This window comes from Phacochoerus africanus, chromosome 8 (genome assembly GCF_016906955.1).
Source record: "Phacochoerus africanus isolate WHEZ1 chromosome 8, ROS_Pafr_v1, whole genome shotgun sequence".
Classification (NCBI taxonomy): Eukaryota; Metazoa; Chordata; class Mammalia; order Artiodactyla; family Suidae; genus Phacochoerus; species Phacochoerus africanus.
In genome coordinates, this window is record NC_062551.1 from 59,030,647 (window position 1) to 59,050,082 (window position 19,436).

Consider the following 19,436-nt stretch of genomic DNA (forward strand, 5'->3'; position numbering starts at 1 on the left):
TATCTGCCATCCTTTCCCCATCACTGCACCCCAGCCTGGGAGCCAGGTTCCTCCAGCTTCAGGAGACAAATCCACCCTGGATCCCTCCCAGAGATCAAGCAGCTCACCACCAGCCTCCCTCCCCCATCCTCCTCCCCCACCTCCTCCAGCCAGGCCAGTTCTTAGACTCACTCTCCCAGTGCCACTCCCCAGACTTCAAGGAGAAAAGCTTTCCTAACCCCTTCAGCCCCAGGAAGAACCCCTCTGAGCCACCACACCGCCAAAGCAACCTCCGTTGATGACCTGTTTCAGGTCAGCCCGTGTGTGTGTCACCTCCCCAACCAGACTGGGAGCTTCGTGAGACTCAGGCTTGGGGCAAAGCCACTTGAGCTGGAATGTGGCCGCCCTCTCATGGGCCAGGGTCATTGTCAAGGCCAACATCATGAGCATCCTCATAGCTGTCGCCATTCTCATCTCTGGCCAGCCCCACCCCCACCCCCACCCACCCAGCCTCCCCAAGGTGTTCCCTCTGCCTGAAACCCTCTCTGTATTACCATCTTGAAATTCAGGTCAAGGCTCTCATGCCACCTGCTCAGAGACACTGTCCCTGACCACCCACCTGAAGCGGCCGCACCTGCCCGCCCCTCGGTCACCCATCTCTTTGCCTTTGTTTTATTTCCTCCACAATCTGAGTAAGTCTTATTCATGTATATGCACCCACTTGTTTATTGTCCGTCTCCCCACCACACCCACTAGAATGACAATAACACAAGGGCAGGGGTTTTGTCTGTCCAGCACTTAGAATGTCCTTGGCACACAAGGGATGCTTCAGTATTTGCTGCTACATGACCTCACGACTTTGCAGAGGCTACTCCTCAAGCTTGGAATGTCATTCCTTGCCACAGCTTCCTTGGAAAACTCCTATTCATCCTTCAGAACCCCATCCAGTTATCCCTTAACAAGGGAAGTCTTCTTTAACTGCCTCACATGCCCACCACAAAGTCTTAATAAGGGTCTCCTCTGGGGACGCTCCACACCATTGCCACCTCCGCTAGTGCACACGTCACTGTAAATTCCTCCTGTGGGAGCCATAGGGTCTGCTTCCCCAATCAGCGTCTCTTCTTGAGGGCAAAGAATGGGGCATAAATTAGGTCTGGGGGAGCATTTATTGAATGGATAAATTAACTATTTATGTAAGTAAAGACATCTCCCCAAGACCCAGCTCCATTCTCATTGATACACTCTGTCCCAACAACCCGACCTCTGTCCCTGTCCTAGGAATTTATCAGGGGATCTGTGCCGGGAGAGGAGGATGGGGGAAGAGACGGGGTGGCTCCAGATATGACCCACGGGGGATCTTCGCTTAACAAGTGGTGGTGAGAATTATACCTGGTTCCTGGCATCTCTCAAGGGAGAGTGAGCAGTCCAGCCCCTGGACAAAGCCATCTCAGCTGGGGACAGAGGGGACAGAGGACTCTGCAGTCCTAGAGCTCAATAAAAAGCGCCGTACTGCCCGTCTGAGCCGACAAGGGTTGGGGGGGTGCTGGATCCCCCCACCCCACCCAGCCCGACAGTCTCCAAGCTGGGGGCTCGCTGCCTCCGCCTGGGTCCTGGGACCTACTGAGTCAGACTCGCAGGGGTGTGAGCCTCCGCTGGTATTCGGGAACCACGCGCTCCGGTTTGGAGAGAGGGAGGGGCCTCCTATGCAGCCGGGGGAAGGAGGAAGGAGGCCCTGGGCCCTGAATGAGGGCGGAGGCTCGGGTTTCGGTCTCACCTGCGGCTCCAGACCACAGAGGAGCCTCGGAAAAGGGAGGTGGGGCTGGAGGTTGCCTGCGCAGGACCTGCCCTCCTCCCTCAGACCCAGGAGCCTGGAATCCCAGACCCTCCTCCCTCAGACCCAGGATCCAGCCCCTAGCCTCTCCTCCCTCGGACCCAGGGGTCCAGCCCCCAGCCCCTCCTCCCTCGGACCCAGGGGTCCAGCCCCCAGCCCCTCCTCCCTCGGACCCAGGGGTCCAGCCCCCAGCCCCTCCTCCCTCGGACCCAGGGGTCCAGCCCCCAGCCCCTCCTCCCTCGGACCCAGGGGTCCAGCCCCCCACCACCCCCCAGACCCAGCAGTCCTGACCTCTGACTCCCATTGAATATGCCTCTATGACACTTCTTTCCTCTCGCGCACAAAGACAGGACCTGGACTCAGCCAGACACGCGTTCATCACAGCTGGAGCCACGAGCCCTTAGCCTCTGTCCTCCCTGTCACTGGGGTACCAATCCCGACCTCCTCCGCCTCTCCCTGGGTAAAGGGTCTCCTCCTTCCCTCCGACCCCAGCCCAGGCTGGCCAAGCTCAGAAACCCTGTGTGGCATGACACAGAGTGACAGAAGGGATCCGGAAAGCACAAGACGCCCCCTCCCCCATACACAGGGGGGGAGCACCTGCCCAGCACCTCCGCCTGCCCAGCACCTCCGCCCACCCAGCAGCGCCCAGCACGTGCCTCGTCGGCCCTGCCCTCCGCGGCTGAGGGAGCCCCTGGCCTGGGACACTCCTCCCTGCTCCTCTAGGCCACCTGGGGCTGCCAAACTCGCCCTTCAGGTTTAGCTCTGGCCACCACTCCTCCTCCAGAAAGCCCGCCCTGACCCTCGGAGCAGCCACTCCCCAGCTTCTGAGACTCTCTTAGCATCTGCCGTTATGGTCCTTGTGGAAAGACAGGCCTTTCCCCCGTAGCTGCTAACAGGGAGCAGTTTCTCCTGGCTCAGGGCTGTACTAAGAGGTCGCCATAAGCTCTGTGAATTCTCCCAGGGCTGTGCTCCCCACTGTGCCATTGGGGGACTGGGGCACAGAGAGGGTGAGTCATCTCCACAGGGTCACACAGCTGGAGAGGGGCCGGGTCACAAGGTGGGGGCACAGAGGAGGGGCCTGGGTCAGCAAGGAGGCAGGTCTAGAGGGTATGGCCTGGGGTCAGCCATCTCCACCACTTAGTAGCAGTGCGGATCGAAGGCAAACCGCTTCAGGTGAACACGCCTCAGTTTCCTCACAAACCCCCCGTCAGAGGATGTGCTGAGGTTTATACAAATACAGCGACACACAGAACAGAGGCAGAAGGGGCTACGAGCACACAGGAAGTACCACCAAAAGCATCAGGAGGCAGGGCCAGGACTCGGACCCGCACCCACCTGGGCTCTCTGCCATCACACCACACCATGTGATTCTCTCCCCCCCCTCTTTTTTTGTCTTTTTGCCTTTTCTAGCGCCGCACCTGCGGCACATGGAGGTTCCCAGGCTAGGGGTGGAATCAGAGCTGTAGCTGCCGGCCTACACCACAGCCACAGCAATGCAGGATCCAAGCCATGTCTGCGACCTACACCCCAGGTCACGGCAACATGGGATCCTTAACCCACTGAGCAAGGCCAGGGATCGAACCCGCAACCTCATGGTTCCTAGTCGGATTCGTTTCCGCTGAGCCACGATGGGAACTCCTCCCTCTCTCTTTTTTTTATCCCCATTGATCCAGGACAAGCGTTTACCTTTTCTGGTTTCCAGCCTCACTTAGCATAGACTGGGGCTGACACGAGTTCAGTGGAGCAAGGACGTGAGTGCAGCCAGTGCAGCAGCTCATTAATTCGGTGTCACCCCAGCACTTACTGCTCGCAAGACCCTGTCCCATACGCTGCAGGCAGACCCACAGCAGGATGTGCCCTTGTGCAGTGCAGCATACATTCTAAAGGGGCAGACCTGAAACAGGTCAGACACCCGGGTAATCCAGTGCGCCAGAGCAGGGTGCATGAGCCGAGGAAGAATTAAGTGTTGGTCTAGGAGGAAGAGACTGTGAAGGAGGGGAGGGGAGGGGATGGTCCTGCCTCGTTCAAGAAGGTGGTCAGGAGTTCCCATCATGCCTCAGGGGTCAAGGAACCCGACTAGGAACGATGAGGTTGCAGGTTCCATCCCCGACCTCGCTCAGTGGGCTAAGGATCCAGCATGGCCGTGAGCTGTGGTGTAGGTTGCAGACACGGCTCCGATCCCACATTGCTCTGGCTGTGGTGTATGCTGGCGGCTACACTCTAATTCGACCTCTAGCCTGGGAACCTGCATAGACCACGGGTGTGGCCCTAAAAAGAAAAAAAAGAAGAAGGCAGTCCTTGGAGCAAAGACCTGGAAGAAGGTGAGGGAGAGGCCCGAGGACACCTGAGAAGAGCATTCCAGGCAGAGCATAGCAAGTGCAAAGGCCCTGAGGCAGGATGGCCTCGGTGCTCGAGGGGCAAAGAAGAGGTGAGGTAATGTCTATTCAGGCCTCGGAGAAGGGCTTCTCTTGTAGCCAGAAAATGAGGTGCCACTACAGGCTTTTGAGGGGGGGGTGGCATGAGCTGACTTGGCTTTCTGTGGTCCCTGCACTGAGACTGGATGCAGGGGGGAGGAAGGCTGCGGGGGTGGGCCCACTCACTGCACGTGTGACCTCAAGCACGTCTCTGAGCCTTATGGGCCTCGGTTTCCTCATCTGTGGAATGGACACACCCCAACCCTCACCTCACTGGGTCTGGGGAGGAGTGATGTCTATCTCAATTAGGAGCTCCTGTCGTGGTGCAGTGGAAACAAATCCAACTAAGAACCACAAGGTTATGGGTTCGATCCCTGCCCTCGCTCAATGGGTTAAGGATCCGCCATTGCCGTGGGAAGTTCTGGAAAGGAGATTTTTGTGCCTGGGGAGCCTGTTAATTTTTTTTGGGGGGGGGCACCTCTGCAGCACTTGGAAATTCCCAGACCAGGGATCGAACCCCCACCATAGCAGCGACCCGAGCTGCTGCAGTGACAACCCCAGATCCTTAACCCACTGAGCCACAGAGGAACTCTAGCTGGGCTTTGAATCTCAGCTCATAGGAAATCAGAGAGGACTTTCCAAAGGAAGAGGGAAGGAGAGGGGGAGGGGCTGAGGGCACCCGCATAGGCGGGAACCCCAGACAGGAGGTATGCCCAGAGCAGGGATGGACACCGGCCCTGGAGAGGGCAAGGGGGCCCCTTGGGGTTCCCATCGTGGTTCAGTGGGGTAGGTGTCCATGAGGACGCAGGTTTGATCCCCGGCCCTGCTCACTGGGTTAAGGATCCAGCATTGCCGCAGGCTGTGGCATAGGTCACAAACGCGGCTCGGAACTGGCATGGCTGTGGCTGTGGCTGGCAGCTGCAGCTCCGATTGGACCCCTAGCCCCCAACAGTTCCACAGGCTGCAGGTGCAGTCGTAAAAAGGAGGAAGGAAGGAAGGAAGGAAGGATGGATGGAAGGAAGAGAGAAAAACTGCCTCAAGTTCAAAGCCACAGTGACCATGAACAATGGTCCATCAACTTAGCAGAAACATTAGGAGGATCTGAAGAGGGGGTGTGAGACAGCGCTTTCCGTCTGACATGGGAACAAGTGTGCCATCAAATTACTGTTGTTATCGTCCTGTTGTTGTGATGGAGACAATTACGGTTGGGGCTCCCCTGAGGACGTCCCAGCCCCCGCCCTGCCCCGGGTCTCTGCCAGCCCCGCCCAGGGGCCACTGGGCTGGGCTGTACCTGGGTGGTGAGTGCTCAGGTATGCGGGGCGGAGGCGGAGGCAGGGCCCTGGGAGGGAGCGGGAAGGAGGAGCCCATGTCTGGAAAGGAGAGAGCAACTCAGAGCCTCCCGTCTGACAGAGACTGACCAGCAGGTGAGGAGGGGACCCAGGGAGTGGGGGCCCCTGGGTCTGGGGGAGGAGGAGCAGGGAGCCCAACTCCTGGGTCCAGACAGGAAAGGCCGGGGGACCCAGTGCTGAGGAGGCGAGGGCTGGAAGACTCTGGGGTAAGAGGGGCTGAAGAACGGGCTGACCGGTTCTCTGAGGAGACGGGGGTCAGAGCCCTTTGGCTCCGAGAGACCAGGAGCTGAGCCAGACCCCTGGGCCGCTGAGAAGGTAAAAGTGGGGGCCTGAGAGACAGGATCCCCGAGTAGAGGGAGGAAATGGGAGTAAATTAGGGAGGGGATATACGGATCCCGGAGGAACTGGGGGGATCCCAGAGGGTTCGAGGTGTGAGGGAGGAGGGGCTGGGGTCCCTGATGGGAGGAGGGGCTGGGAGCCTAGATTCCTGGTCTGCGGGAGGAGGGGCCAGGGGCTGGACTCCTGGTCTGAGGGACAAGGGCTAGGGACCTGGATTCCTGGTCTGAGGGACAAGGGCCTGGGGGCCTGGATTCTGGCTCTAAGGCTCAAGGGCCTAGAGGGCTGGACTCCTGGGCCTGCGGGAGGAGGGGCTGGAGGCCTGGAGTCCAGGTCTGAGGGAGGAGGTGCTGGGGGCTGGAATCATAGGGCCTGCAGTCCGGTCAGCCTCGCCCCTTTGCTGGCTCCCAGGGCTCCAGGTGGCAGGAGCTCCCCATCCTCGGCAGCATGAGCACCACCGCCAGGTAAGCACCCCCGCCATCGGACCCCGTGACCCCCACCGGGGGCACTTACAGCACTGGACACCAGCCAGAGGAGTTCTCTTGCAACGCAGGGGTTAAGGATTGGGTGTTGTCCCTGCAGCCGCTCAGGTGGCTGCTGTGGGAAGACAGGCCCAGTCCCTGGCCCAAGAAGTCCCACATGCCATGCACGCAGCCAAAATAAAGGCCCCCTGAGCTGCTGCTTCCCTGCCGCTCCCAGACAGACAGATCTGGGCTCAAATCCGGGCCTTAACCTTCAGCGGTGGTGTAGCCCTGGCCAAAGGACGTCCCCTTTGCAAGCCTCCATCCCTCCTTGGTGACGCAGGGACAGTTTTGAAAGCTTGACAGGATGACGCCCATGGAGGACTTAGCAGTGAATCTAACCAACAGCAGGTGCTCAGTTTATGGCAACTGCTGTGGCCGTTGTTGTTGTTATCTTACTATTACATACGGAGCCTTGGTGACAAAGTGGGGTTTATAACAAAGGTTCGAGCCTCCTGGAGTGAGCAGGGAGAAGGACAAAGAGAGGCATAGGAAGAGCGGCACGATGTGAGATGCCAGGTAGTGAGTTCTCCAGCCCAGAGGTAATCAAATTGGGGGGGGGGTTGACTGACAGGAGCAGGATGAGGTTTGACTGAAAGGGTTTCTTGCCCTTCCTCTCTCATCCCTGACCCCACCCAGGCTCTGAGCTTGTTCTTTCTGTGGAAATGGGGACTCAAGAATTCTTCTTGGAGGAGTTCCCATCGTGGCACAGTGGTTAACAAATCTCACTAGGAACCATGAGGTTGCGGGTTCGATCCCTGCCCTTGCTCAGTGGGTTAAGGATCCAGCGTTGCCGTGAGCTGTGGTGTAGGTTGCAGCTGCGGCTTGGATCCCGCATTGCTGTGGCTCTGGCGGAGGCCAGTGGCTACGGCTTCGATTAGACCCCTAGCCTGGGAACCTCCATATGCCGCGGGAGCGGCCCTAGAAAAGGCAAAAAGGCAAAAATACACACACACACACACACACACACACACACAAGAATTCTTCTTGGAGAAAGGGACCTGGCAGAGGAGAGTGAGGGCAGGAGACAGAGCAGAGTTTGGCTGGAAAGAACCTGGCCCATGGCAGTAGGAAGGGAAGATAACTTTCCATCTACCCCCAACACTAATATTATTGCAAAAAAAAAATGCCATTTATGGAACAACTACTGCGTGTGAAGCCCTTTCCATCATCATGACAATGATAATAACCATTACTGAGGCTGCAAAACATTTCAACTGCATCATCTCACTGAATTTGCTCAACAGTCAGCATAGACAGAGTCTGCAATAGGCTAACCCGTGCTTTATGGAAGGGAAACTGAGCCAGGAGAGATTAAGCCTAAGAAGGGTCATGGGTAAGGCAGTAGCTGACAGGGGATTCAAACCCTGGTCTGTGTGACAGTAGAAGCCACGCTCCCCACCGCCACTCATACCACTGCCATACTTGTCTTGGTAAACATCCAGCTCTGGAAGTTTCCGTCATGGCTCAGCAGAAATGAATCTGACTAGCAACCATGAGGACGCAGGTTCGATCCCTGGCCTCGCTCAGCGGGTCAAGGGTCCGGGGTTGCCATGAGCTGTGGTGTAGGCCAGCAGCTGCAGCTCGATTCGACCCCTAGCCTGGGAACCTCCATATGTCTCGGGTGCAGCCCTAAAAGAACAACAACAAAAAAAGTCCAGCTCTGCCCCTGCTCTCCCCTGTTCGGAACCCTCCATGGCTCCCCACTCCCCCCAAAGAAGCTGTTGCGGCTCTGCTGGGCACTGAAGGCCCCCTGGTCGGCCTGCAAATCCCACGGCCTTTCTCACCCCTCTTTATCTTCGCCAGCCCAGCCGCTTCCCCCAAACGGAGCGCCAAGTCTATCTATGGTGAGTCGAGGGGCACAGCAACCAGGCTAAGAGGAGCTGGGTCCGAGGGGGGAGGGGCTGGGGCTGGACCCCGGGCCTGGGGGGTGTGGAGTCTCCAGTAACCTTTCTCCTTCTCCCCCCACAGAGGAGAGGAAGCGATACACCACTGAAGTTATGTCGGATGTTTCCCAGTATGCAGTCAATGTGAGTCGGGGGTCTGTGTTGCCACAGGGAGTCCCGGAGGAGGAAAGGCAGGCCTGAGGACAGGGGGGTGCTGAAGGCAGTTGGAGTTCCAAGCAGAAAGAACTTGGGGATGGGAGTTTGCTCACCTGCAGAGTGGACGCCCTTCGTCCTGCCTCCCAAGTGGGTATCCAGGGGAGGAGCTCAATTCCACTTGAAGCGGGCGAGTTTCCCTCTGGGCCAGCCCTTGTCGCTGGACAGCTGGACCACGGGGACAAATGAGATGCAGTCCTGGAGGAGCAGGGGGTCAGACAAGGTCCAGAGGTGCCAGCAAAATGTGCCTGGTGCTCTAAAGGAGATAGAGCTGCTTGGAAGGAACTAGATATCATCCAGACCATTCTCTGCCTTCAAGGAGCCTCTAGCTAGACCCAGGCACTTGTCACTCAGATGGAGGCCGCGATGGGCCCCACAGGTGCAGCAGGTGGTTTGGCTGGAGGGCTTCCCAGAGGAGGTCGGGCTAGTCGCAGGCTGGAAGGCTAATTCCAGGGGATGCCCCGGCGCCCCCGGCTACATCCTGGCACTCACTGCTTTCTCCGCGGCCCGTGCCAGCACCTGGTGACCTTCTGCCTGGGTGAAGAGGATGGCCTGCACACGGTGGAGGACGCCTCGCGGAAGCTGGCGCTCATTGACAGCCAAGGCCGCGTCTGGGCCCAGGAGATGCTGCTGTGCGTGTCTTCCAAACACATCACGCTGCTCGACCCGGATTCCAAGGTGCCACGGGGCACGTGGGTGGAAGGAGCGGCTGCACTGAGCCGGCCGAGGCCTGAAGAGCCTGACTCCAGGGATGTGAATTCTGACTCCTCTGGGAACTTCGGCAAGGGATCCCCGCCCGCTTGTTGAGCCCCGAGAGCCTCATCTGTTAAACAGGGGTGTCGTCCCTAACCCCCAAACTCGGGGGTTGCCCTGCGCAGTGCCTGTACCTGCTGGCACTGCTGCCGCCACGTAGGAGTACCCTCGGCTCCGGCTCCGGGCCTCAGCTGACCCGCTGTCCCCCCCGCGCAGGAGGAGCTGGAGTCGTACCCGCTGAGCGCCGTCGTGCGTTGCGATACGGTGACGCCGCCGGGCCAGAGCTGCTCGCTGCTGCTGCTCGTGTGCCAGGAGCCCGAGCGCACGCAGCCCGACGTGCACTTCTTCCAGGGCCTGCGTCTGGGGGTGAGTGGGCCGGGGACGGCCTCGGCGCCTCACCCTGCTGGGACCCTGCGGCTCCCCAGCGCGGGCGGAAGTCGGGAGCCGGCCCGCGGAGGTTGGGGGCGTGGCCTGGGCAAAGGCGGGGGCTGGGCCGGGGAGGGGGCGTGGCCTGGAGAGAAGTTCGGGAACGGAGGGGCGTTTGAGGACAGGTTGAACGTAGGGTCGAGAAGGAGCGCGAGGGCGGAATGGAGACGGAGGTTAAGATCTCGGACAGAAAGCGGCCAGAACGTGGAAGAGACGGTCTAGGGCAGCAGCCAGAACAAGGATGGGAGTGAGGTCTAGGGGCGAGGCGCCCCCTGGCCCGGGCTAGGGGCATGGTTGGGGGTGACCTAGGGCAGGTTCAGTTTTAGGGCAGGCGTGCGGGCCCAGGGCGTAGACGTGCGTGGGCGATGACCGATGACTGGACGTGGTCTGGGGCCGAGCCGAGGAATCGATCCGGAGCGGCGCCTGGGCGGGCAGTAGGTGGGGTGGGGTCGTGGCCTCACGGCGTGATTGGCAGGCGGAGCTGATCCGAGAGGACATCCAGGGGGCTCTGCACCACTACCGATCTGGCCGCGGGGAGCGCAGGGAGGCGGCGCTCAGGTAAGGGGGCTGGATGGAAGCGGGGGAGGTCTCCGGGAAGCCCGCTCCCCTCTTTGGGCCTCCGTCTCCGCATCCGAGAAGTCGGTTGAGAGCACTAGCCTAGAGCAGAGCGAGTTTTAACTGCAGTCAAACAAACCCTGCTTCAAAAACCAGACAAGCGTGCTCCTCTTGCGGGAGTCCTCGGCCTCTCCTCCCTCTGCCTCACGCATCGAATTTCTCCCTACCACTCAGCCTAGGTTTGACCCCTTTGGGCCACAGTGTCTCGGATTTAAGAGCCGAATATCTCCCCGCCCTGGACTCTCCAGTGTGCCCAGCCTCAGTTTCCCTTCTCCCCACGCAGGGCCACGCGAAAGGAGCTGCAGCGCCTCCCCTCTCCCGCCTCCGAGACCCTGCACCTGCATCACTGCCCCGTGGTGCGTCGGGTTACGATCAGCCAGGTGGAACCGTCCGCCGCCTGCGGGCGACCCCAGGCGGACCTCGTCCCAGAGGCGGAAGCGATGCGGAGGGCCGGCCGGGCGGAGGCCTGCAGCACTACTGACCCGGCCTCCCCGGACCTGGGCCCCCGCGGCCCAGACCTGACGAGCCTGCAAGCGGAGCGGGACGTGGTGAGCCGGGCTGGACCAGGGCTGGGGGCGGAACTAGCTTGAGGTGGGAATCTTCTGTCAGGGGATGGGGCTCGGTTCTGGGTACCTGGTAGGATTTCTGGGGGTGCGGCCAGCGGTGACCCTGGGGGCGGGGGCAGGCATAAGGGGGCGTGGCCTGGCCTGCGTGTGTGTCTGAACGCTCTGGGTTTGAGCCGCTTCCCCAGGAGGGATGAGGATCCGGGCTTCAGTGGTCCCACGCATCCCCCTGCTCTGCCCCCCAGGACATCCTGAACCATGTGTTCGACGACGTTGAGAGCTTCGTATCGAGGCTGCAGAAGTCTGCGGAGGCGGCCCGAGTGCTGGAGCACCGGGAGCGCAGCCGCAGGACCCGGGGCCGGGAGGCCGGGGGTGAGGGGCAATCCTGAGCACCACTCCCAAGTGTCCTCCCAATCCCTTGTGTCTCGTCTCGCACCCCCTGCCAGTTTGACTCCCTCTGGCGAACTCACTGTGTCTCTTGGACCCTGACACTGTCTTTTTGTCCCCCATCACTGCACCTGCCTCTCCATCCGCAGAGGGCCTCCTGTCGCTGCGGGCCAAGCCGCCCTCCGAGGCCGAGTACACTGACGTGCTTCAGAAAACCAAGTACGCCTTCAGCCTGCTGGTGAGGACGCGTCCATCCCGGGGACCGGGGGTCGCGGGAACCAGCCAACCCGAGCTGTCGGCGCACTAATGGCATCACCTCCCCGGCTCCGCAGGCCCGGCTGCGCACCAACATCGCCAACCCCTCCTCCGCAGAGCTGCTGCACTTCCTGTTCGGACCTCTGCAAATGGTGAGACACCCCGGGCCTCAGCCCTCAGGGACGCCTGCGGCAGGAGGGTTCGACTTCAGGCGATCTGACAGGATGCCCACTCCTCCGCCCCTGCCAGATCGTGGACACTTCGGGCGGCCCCCGGCTGGCGAGCGGCGTGCGGCGGCCGCCTCTGACTTGTGAGGCGGTGACGCTGCTGCGCGACAACGTCACTGAAGGAGAACACCTGCTCTGGACCTCGCTGGGGAACTCCTGGACCCGCCCGGGGTAAGGGGCGGGGCTGGAAGGCAGGGGGCGTGGTGATGGGAGGACGAAAGGGGCTGGGCAGGGCACGTGGTGATGGGAGGGCGCGGCTGCGAGGCTGGAGGCCGAGGAAACTGGGGGCGGGGTTGAGAGGAAGGGGCGGGGCCGTTGGAAAGGTGAGGTTGGGAGGGACTTGTTAGCTACAGGTTGTCGCCAAAGAAGCTGAAGATCAGGAGGGAGGAGTTCCCCTTGTGGCTCAGCGGTTAACCAATCTGACCTGCATCCATAAGGACACAGGTTCAATCCCTGGCCTCGCTCAGAGGGTTAAGGATCCGGCGTTGCCGTGAGCTGTGGTGTAGGTCGCAGACGCAGCTTGGATCCAGCGTGGCTGTGGCTGTGGTGTAGACTGGCAGCTGTAGCTCCAATTGGACCCCTAGCCTGGGAATCTCCATATGCCGCATATGCGGCCCTAAAAAGACAAAAAATAAAGGTAAAAAAATAAAGATCAGGCGGGACTAGAACAAATGCCAGGATCCGATCGGAGGGAAGGCCAGCAGCTCTGCGTGGTGTGCTGGTCCTCACAAAAGGGTGGGCAGCGCCCGTGGGTTTCTCCTAGGCAGGCAGACCTAAGCTTAGAACTGCAGGCGCTGTCCTAAGCGTTTGTACCCAGGACTTGTCTTCCCAATCCTTTACCTTTCCCCAAGAAGTGTGTTATTTGTCTCAGTTCTAAAAAGTTGCAAAGATAGGAGTCCTCCTCCAGGGACAGCTCCACCCTGCAGCCGACGAGTTCCCGTTGTGGCTCAGCAGAAACAAACCCAACTAGTATCCATAAGGATCGATCCCTAGCCTCCCTCAGTGGGCTAAGGATCCGACGTTGCCTCGCGCTGTGGTACAGGTCGCAGCTGCAGCTCCGATTCTACCCCTAGCCTGGGAACCTCCGCATGCTGCAGGTTCAGCCCTAAAAAAAAAAAAAAAAAGTTGACGTCACGCGTGCAGGGGCAGGGCTTGGCAAAAGGGGGCAAGATTAGAACTGTTGGGATTAAACCAGGCTTCAGGGAAGGGAAACTTCATGAAGTTACAGGCAGGGATCAGACCAGGATCCCCCAGCCCTCAGCCTCTCCTTGGCTGCAGGGTGGAGCTACCCCCGGAGGAGGGACCCCCATACAGACCCGAGTTCTACAGCGGCTGGGAGCCCCCAGCCACTGACCCACAGGGCCGCGCCTGGGAGGACCCAGTAGAGAAACAGTTGCAACACGAGCGGCGGCGCCGGCAGGTGAGGCTAAGGCTTAAGCACCCCCAGGTGACGGGGGGGGGGGGGGGAGAGAAACCAGGAATTCTGGGGCGCAGGGCAGGCACCACCTGACCTACTGCTCTCATCTCCTGCAGCAAAGCGCCCCCCAGGTCGCTGTCAATGGGTGAGTGTCAACGGGTGAGAGTCAGGTCAGGTGGGGTCCAGGAGGGGTGCATCCTGGGGGCTCCCAGCACTGACTCCCCTCCCTCTTTTTTCTTTTTCCTCTTGTCCTCGCGGCTCTCTGAAGGTGGGTGAGGCGGCAGTGAGGCAGGGGCCCCGGGGCAGGGAGAAGGGGGGAGGATGAGGGAGGGAGGGAGTGGGACCTAGACTTCTGGGTCGAAGGGAGAAGGCCCAGATTCCTGGGTCTGAGGGAGGAGGGTGCTGGGGTGGGGGTGGGGGGCCAGGTCTGAGAGGGTTCCCTGGATCCCCAGAGGTCTGGGAGAAGGCGGTGTGGTTTCCCAGCACCTGGGAAATGCCCTACCTGGGTCCCTATGAGGATAGAGTCTTGGGTATTGAGGAAAAAAAGCCTGGGGGAATTGGACACTTCGATTTTCTACAAGAGCTCTGCTGGTTGGGATCTTAGAGACCCAGGGAAGTAGCCTTGGGCTGCAAAGGGCCAAGGGCCAAATTTCCGGGACGATTAGGAAGTGGTGTCCTATCTGGGCCCCTGAGCGAGGAAAGGCTGGGAGGATGGACCCTCACTTTGCTACGGCCCGAAAGCCTGGTCTCGGTCCTTGCTGAGTGTCAAACTGGGAACCTTTAAGAGTTAAAACGCTGAGGAGATCAAAGCTGGAGACCTGGACTCCTCGGTCTCTGGAGGAGGGAGGGACTGGGGGAATCCAACAGGATGAGGGGTGCAGACCCTCGGGGAAAGAAGGGCCCAGAGGAACCAGGACTCCTCGGGCAAGTTCAGGGCAGATGGGATGAGAAGAAAATGGAGCGGCGGGGCTGGAGGAGCAGGGGGTGGGTCTGGACGAGGGCTTGGGCAGCGAGTCTCGGCAGGGACTGCGTGCTGGGAACTGCCGGCCCCACAAGGGGCGCCTTGGCCCTGAAGACCCCCCCTCTCCCTTGCACAGGTAGGCCTGATCCTGGCTGAGGTGCCTTTTACTGGTGTGTCAGAGACAAAATTCTGCTCCCCTTCCCCCCTGGCTGCCTGGTCTTGCGGACTCCCCTCTGCCTGAGCTTCTGACTCGTGGGCGTGACCACCCCAGCTTTTAACGCGTCTTTTTGGCACTTCAAGTTCTTTGCAGAGAGAAGATGGAACCGATAATAATCTCTCCCTGCAAGAGTCTAGGAGATTGTACAGGCTGGTATTTGAGAGCTCAGGGTCACGGCAGCACTCAAGTTCACATCCAGCTGTGTCCAAGGAGAGAGTTACAACATAAGCTCTGGGGCCCGCCTGCCGGGTCCCAGACTGACGATACCTTTTTCTTGCTCTGCGACCTTAACATCACCATGTCACTTTAATGTCACTGTTCCTTTCCGGTTAAATGGGGATAATAGTAGGGCCTGTGGGGGGAGGTAGGAACTAGGGGATCCAGACTCATGGTTCTACCAAGGGTTGTGTCTCGTTTCAAATCAGCTCATTTATCTCACAGACCTTGAACCATGTCTGGCATGTCACAGGTGCTCTATAAACGCCAACATTGTTTCTGTTATGTTTATAAAAATATAATGCGTAGGTTTTATTGTTTATCTCAGTTTATAGTAGACACCCAATAAGCAGCAGCCGTCTCTAGCTGGATGGGGCATCCATAAAATGCTAGGACCCATATCACGGTGCCAGGCACATAGGAGCACCATATATTCAAACTGCTACTCCGATTTCAAATTTCGCTTAACAGTATTAACCCGGCCCCCTGCCTTGACCCCTGCTTGGCTTTAACCCCAGCTCACACCAACAGCCGACAGCCCAGAGCAGTGTGGCTGGCTGCCTCCTTACCAGCAACCCTCCTGCTTCTCCTCAGTCACCCAGACCGGGAACGAGAAGCTGAGCCAGAGCCCGCAGGGAAGTGGGTCCTGTGTAATTACGACTTCCAGGCCCGCAACGGCAGCGAGCTGTCCGTCAGGCAGTGGGATGTGCTGCAGGTTAAAGGGGTAGCGGGGCCGAGGGGTTGGGGTCAACCCAACCCTAGCTAGCAGCAGACGGCAGCCTCTGAACCCTCCCCTTCGCCTCTTCCAGGTCCTGGATGACAAGCGCAAGTGGTGGAAGGTTCGAAACCAGCAGGGGCAGGAGGGATACGTACCCTATAACATCCTGACGCCGCACCCAGGGCCGCAGCGGGGCCGCAGCCTGGTGAGCAAGGGCAGACTCCTGGGTCTTACGGGAAGAGGGGCCAGGACTCGGATCTTAGGTCCTGAGAACCAGGAGCGTGGGGGATGGGGACAAAGTCACTGGCAGAGGAGGTGACTAGGGGTTCAGAAGTTTACCTCCCGGAGCAGGGATGGGGACTCAGTCCTCTCCGATCCTCCGGTTCCCTCTCTCTAGGAAAACAGCCCTCCCCCTCCCCCTCCCCGAACAGCGCCGGCCCCGGCTCAGGCTTTCCCGGCCCCACCACTGTCGGCCGCGGACCCCGCTTTCCCCCCACCGCCGCCACTCTCGGCCCCGGACCTGTCCTTCCCCCCACCACCGCTGTCGGCCTTGGCTCTGGAATTTCCTCCACCACCACTGTCGGCCCTGCCTCCAGCGTCCCCTCCACCACCGGCGGCGGCAGCCCCTGATCTGACTTTCCCTCCACCGCCAGACCCGGATCTGGCTTTCTCTCCACCGCCAGACCCGGATCTGGCTTTTCCTCCATCGCCAGCCTCAGATCCGGCTTTCCCTCCACTGCCAGCCTCAGATCCGGCTTTCCCTCCACCGCCGCTGTCGGCGTTGGATCCGGCTTTCCCTCCACCACCGGCGCCGACCCCGGCCCCGGCCTTCCCTTCACCTCCAGCGCCAGCCCCGGCCGGGGCGCCTCCTCCCCCTCCCCCTCCCCCACCAGCTCCCGCCCCGGGTCCGGCTTCGTGTCCCCGACCAGCACGGACCCAGGCTCGGTCCTCCAGGGACAGCTGCAAGAGCCTCAACAACTTGGACTCCAGCAAGAAGGGTGAGCGGTGGGAGCGCCCCTGAAGAGAGAGGTCTTTGTCCTCGCTTTCCAGGCAGGGAAGCCGAAGCTCAGAAAGAGTAAACGGACTCCCAATCAGTCCCTGGGCCACTGGAGGTCCCTGGAGCCTAGGGCCCTTATCCTGAGTCCTCCCTTCCTCTGCAGAGAAAGTCCCCCCGATGCTGAGTATTAACGAGGAGCTGCTGGCACGCCTGGCCCAGGGCCGCAAGGGCCCCAGCCGAGCAGCCCCGGGGCCGCGCGCCACAGAGCCCCGCGCACAGGAGCCGCAGCTCAGCTCGCGCTCCAGCGCCTCGGAGGTCTGCGCCTGGCTGCAGGCCAAGGGCTTTAGCTCTGGGTAAGTGTGGTGGGCGCCATCAAGGGGGCCCTGAGATTCGGGGGCTAGGGGCACAGCTCTCTGCATTAGCCCCGAGTGGCACGGCACACCACAGGGGACCGGGATTGGCCCCAAACGAGGGTCTGAGCGCAACACTGGAACAAGCAAGGTCAGGCTGTGATTGGCATGTTTTCCCAGGCTCTGATTAGACTCCGGGAGAGCCCAGTCTCCCTCGGAAGGCAGGGTGCCACCCCGCCCACCCAGCCATGGCGCGCAGTGATTGGTGGCTGGAAATTCGGAAGTCTTCCATCCACTTACCTCCCCCCACCCTCGCGGGAGAGCTGGAACTCTGCTCTGATTGGACAGAGGGCTGGGCGGGCGCCAAGTGGCTGGTGGGGCTGAGGTTTGCGCCGTGATTGGCCGGCGGGCCTGACCGTGCCCTCGCTGCCCCTGCCCAGGACCGTGGCCGCACTGGGCGCGCTGACAGGTGCGCAGCTATTCTCGCTGCAGAAGGAGAAATTTCGGGAGCTGAGCCCCGAGGAGGGGGCGCGCGTGTACAGTCATGTCTTGGTGCAGCGGTCGCTGCTGGAGGTGAGCAGGAACGCTTGGGGAGGCCCCAGACGGGGGAGGGCACCGAAGGTTCAGATGCCAAGGTCCTGATTTCCACCTCGCCCTCCAGAACAAAGGGAAAGTGTCAGAGCTGGACGCGGTGATGAAGAAGCAAAAGAAGAGAATGGTAGACGAAGTGGAAACGGAAGTCATTTGATCCTTCTCCGCCCCTCTGCTAAAAGTTTCAAGGCAGCCCCCCTGGGAGAACGGACTCTGCAGACTGCCCCCACCAATGGAAGTAGATCCCTCCAGGGATCGCGGACCTGTTCCGGCTGTGGTCTTACCCGTCCAGGTGGAAAAAGTGGCCCGTCCTTGTGTCCTTGCTGGAGTGTCCTGGACGAGTGCTCTGGGAATGGCCGAGAACAGGCACAGACAATTCAGGAGAAGCTCTGTGCATTGTGATACACTGCCCGGTCTATAAACAGCCTCCTCTTAGCAGGCGCTGTCAGCTGCTGTCCCATCTCTTCCCAGGTACCTGGGACCAGCGATAGCCTCGTAGGAAGGGAAGCGAGGAGATGTCACCCTGTCTGGGGTGCCTTTCTCTGAATCCTCCTCTCCCACCCTGGGGCCCCAACGCAGGCTTCCTCCTGACCTCCCAGCTTCCAGTCTGTCCTCCAGTTCACTCCAGAGGGACCTCTGCACACCCAATATCCCAGTCTATCCCTTACTCAAAATCCTTTTCTGGCTCCCCATTGCCATCTTAGCCCCATAACCTGGCAGTCGAAGCCCTGAGTGGTTTGGTCCCACCTCTCCAGCCTCATCTCTCACCTCCTCATTCCTCCATGCAGTCTGGTCCTGCCCATCTCAGCACACTCCCCAAACCCCTTCAACCATTGGGGTTTTTACATTCGCTGATTTCTGCTGGCTGGAACGACTTTCTGCCTGTTGAACTCCTAGTCCGTCTTCCTGACCCAGCTCAAACACCCTCTGGAAAAGCCCGCTCTCATCCAGCCTGGGATGGTAGTCTCCCAGCATCCACTTCTACACCCTGCTCCCCCACCTTCAGCTGGGGGGCCAGCTACAAAGTGGCTGCCTCTTGAACGTGTCACAGGCTTCCTGGCCACTCTTCACCCTGCCAGATCCAGAAGGTTAAAGGAAAGCTCCCTACCTCCTCAGAAACCACCAGCTTCTTTTCCCTCTGGCTTGCCAGCAACTTTCCCCAGTCATCTAGGTGGCTGGCAGGGCTGGTTTGGGTGGCACTGGTTTTCTCTGGATCCCAGCTTCATGCAGAGTGGAGGCCACCGACAAGTTCCCCTCTCCACCCCCACCAATTCCTGCTGACCTCTCCTCTCCCTCCAACTGTTTCTCTCTGAGCCACCAGATGGCGGCGCCCTCTAAAAGCAGGCGGGATCAGAGGCACAGCTTGGAGCTGGTCCTGAGCACTTAACTGCCACCTTCACATCTTCTGAACCACAAATCAGCTCTCTGAGATTCCTTCCCACCTCAAGCCCACCCTATGCCCTGCTCACACACCTCCCTTGGCTCCCCATCTCCCAACAAATAAAATCCAAGCTCCAGCTCGGCAGCTGAGAGCCTGTGGCTGGCCAGGCTTACCAGGCTTCTCGAGCACAGTGCCCTGCTTCCCTCCTCCTGCCTCCAGGCCTCAGGACATCCTGCTGCTTCCACCAGGCATACCCTCGGCCCGAGCAGGTGTCTAATCCTCTTTCAATCTCTTGCCTGGTGCCCCAGCCCCTGCTTTTAACAAAAGAACCAGAGAAGCCAGCACTTCTCCCAAACACATTTCCCCTCCTCAGTGACTCCCCCCGCCCCACCCCCAGCTCCCATCTTCTAGACTGCAAACTGGAAACCACTCAGGAGCCAGAGAGCTGCCCCAGATGAGCAACCCCGGCCTGAGCCCCATTCCTATCAGTCCAACCTGTCAGCACAGCTGGCGGACGCACCCACCAATATTCCGAGCCTGACCGTTTCTCACCATCTGTACTGCCACCACCCAGGCCTGGGCCGTGGTCACCTCCTGCTGGGATTATGGCAGTAGTCCCTCCACTGGTCTCCAGGGCTGGCCCCGCCACCCCCAGACCATCTTCCATGCAGCAGCCAGAGGAACAGGTTAAAACCCAGGTCCCACCTCACATCTCAAGTCCCTCCAGGCCGCATTCCTACAAAGCCAGTCCTTACTCCTCCAACCCCACCCCTACTTCGCCCCAACCCGGCCACACCAGCCTCTCCCCATGCCCCAACATTTCAGGCACATGT

The 19,436-nt window shown here is 60.1% G+C and overlaps 1 protein-coding gene across 2 annotated transcripts; it reads left to right on the forward strand.

Annotated features, from left to right (window-relative positions):
* The first annotated feature begins 5,474 nt into the window (after positions 1-5,474).
* Positions 5,475-17,657, forward strand: EPS8L1 (EPS8 like 1). Of its 2 annotated transcripts, XM_047790488.1 has the most exons (20): positions 5,535-5,648; positions 6,321-6,373; positions 8,237-8,277; positions 8,402-8,460; positions 9,046-9,207; positions 9,499-9,648; positions 10,184-10,266; positions 10,607-10,871; positions 11,132-11,258; positions 11,423-11,511; positions 11,606-11,680; positions 11,778-11,926; positions 13,034-13,175; positions 13,289-13,317; positions 15,161-15,281; positions 15,376-15,489; positions 15,682-16,282; positions 16,445-16,634; positions 17,072-17,204; positions 17,293-17,657. In XM_047790488.1, the coding sequence occupies exons 2-20, from the start codon at positions 6,357-6,359 to the stop codon at positions 17,377-17,379; spliced, it is 2,634 nt and encodes an 877-aa protein (XP_047646444.1). In that variant the 5' UTR covers positions 5,535-5,648; positions 6,321-6,356; the 3' UTR covers positions 17,380-17,657. The 2 variants fall into 2 exon arrangements, with proteins under 2 accessions (XP_047646445.1, XP_047646444.1); XM_047790489.1 differs by lacking the exons at positions 13,289-13,317; positions 15,161-15,281 and having other exon boundaries at positions 5,475-5,648.
* The last annotated feature ends 1,779 nt before the right edge of the window (positions 17,658-19,436 follow it).

What these genes read in the sequence shown, in the direction of transcription:
- EPS8L1 (XM_047790488.1), top strand. An exon ending in TCCAGGGCCTGCGTCTGGGG is followed by an intron (nt 9,649 to 10,183) that starts GTGAGTGGGCCG and finishes CGTGATTGGCAG; the next exon opens with GCGGAGCTGATCCGAGAGGA. An exon ending in GCCAAGGGCTTTAGCTCTGG is followed by an intron (nt 16,635 to 17,071) that starts GTAAGTGTGGTG and finishes GCCCCTGCCCAG; the next exon opens with GACCGTGGCCGCACTGGGCG.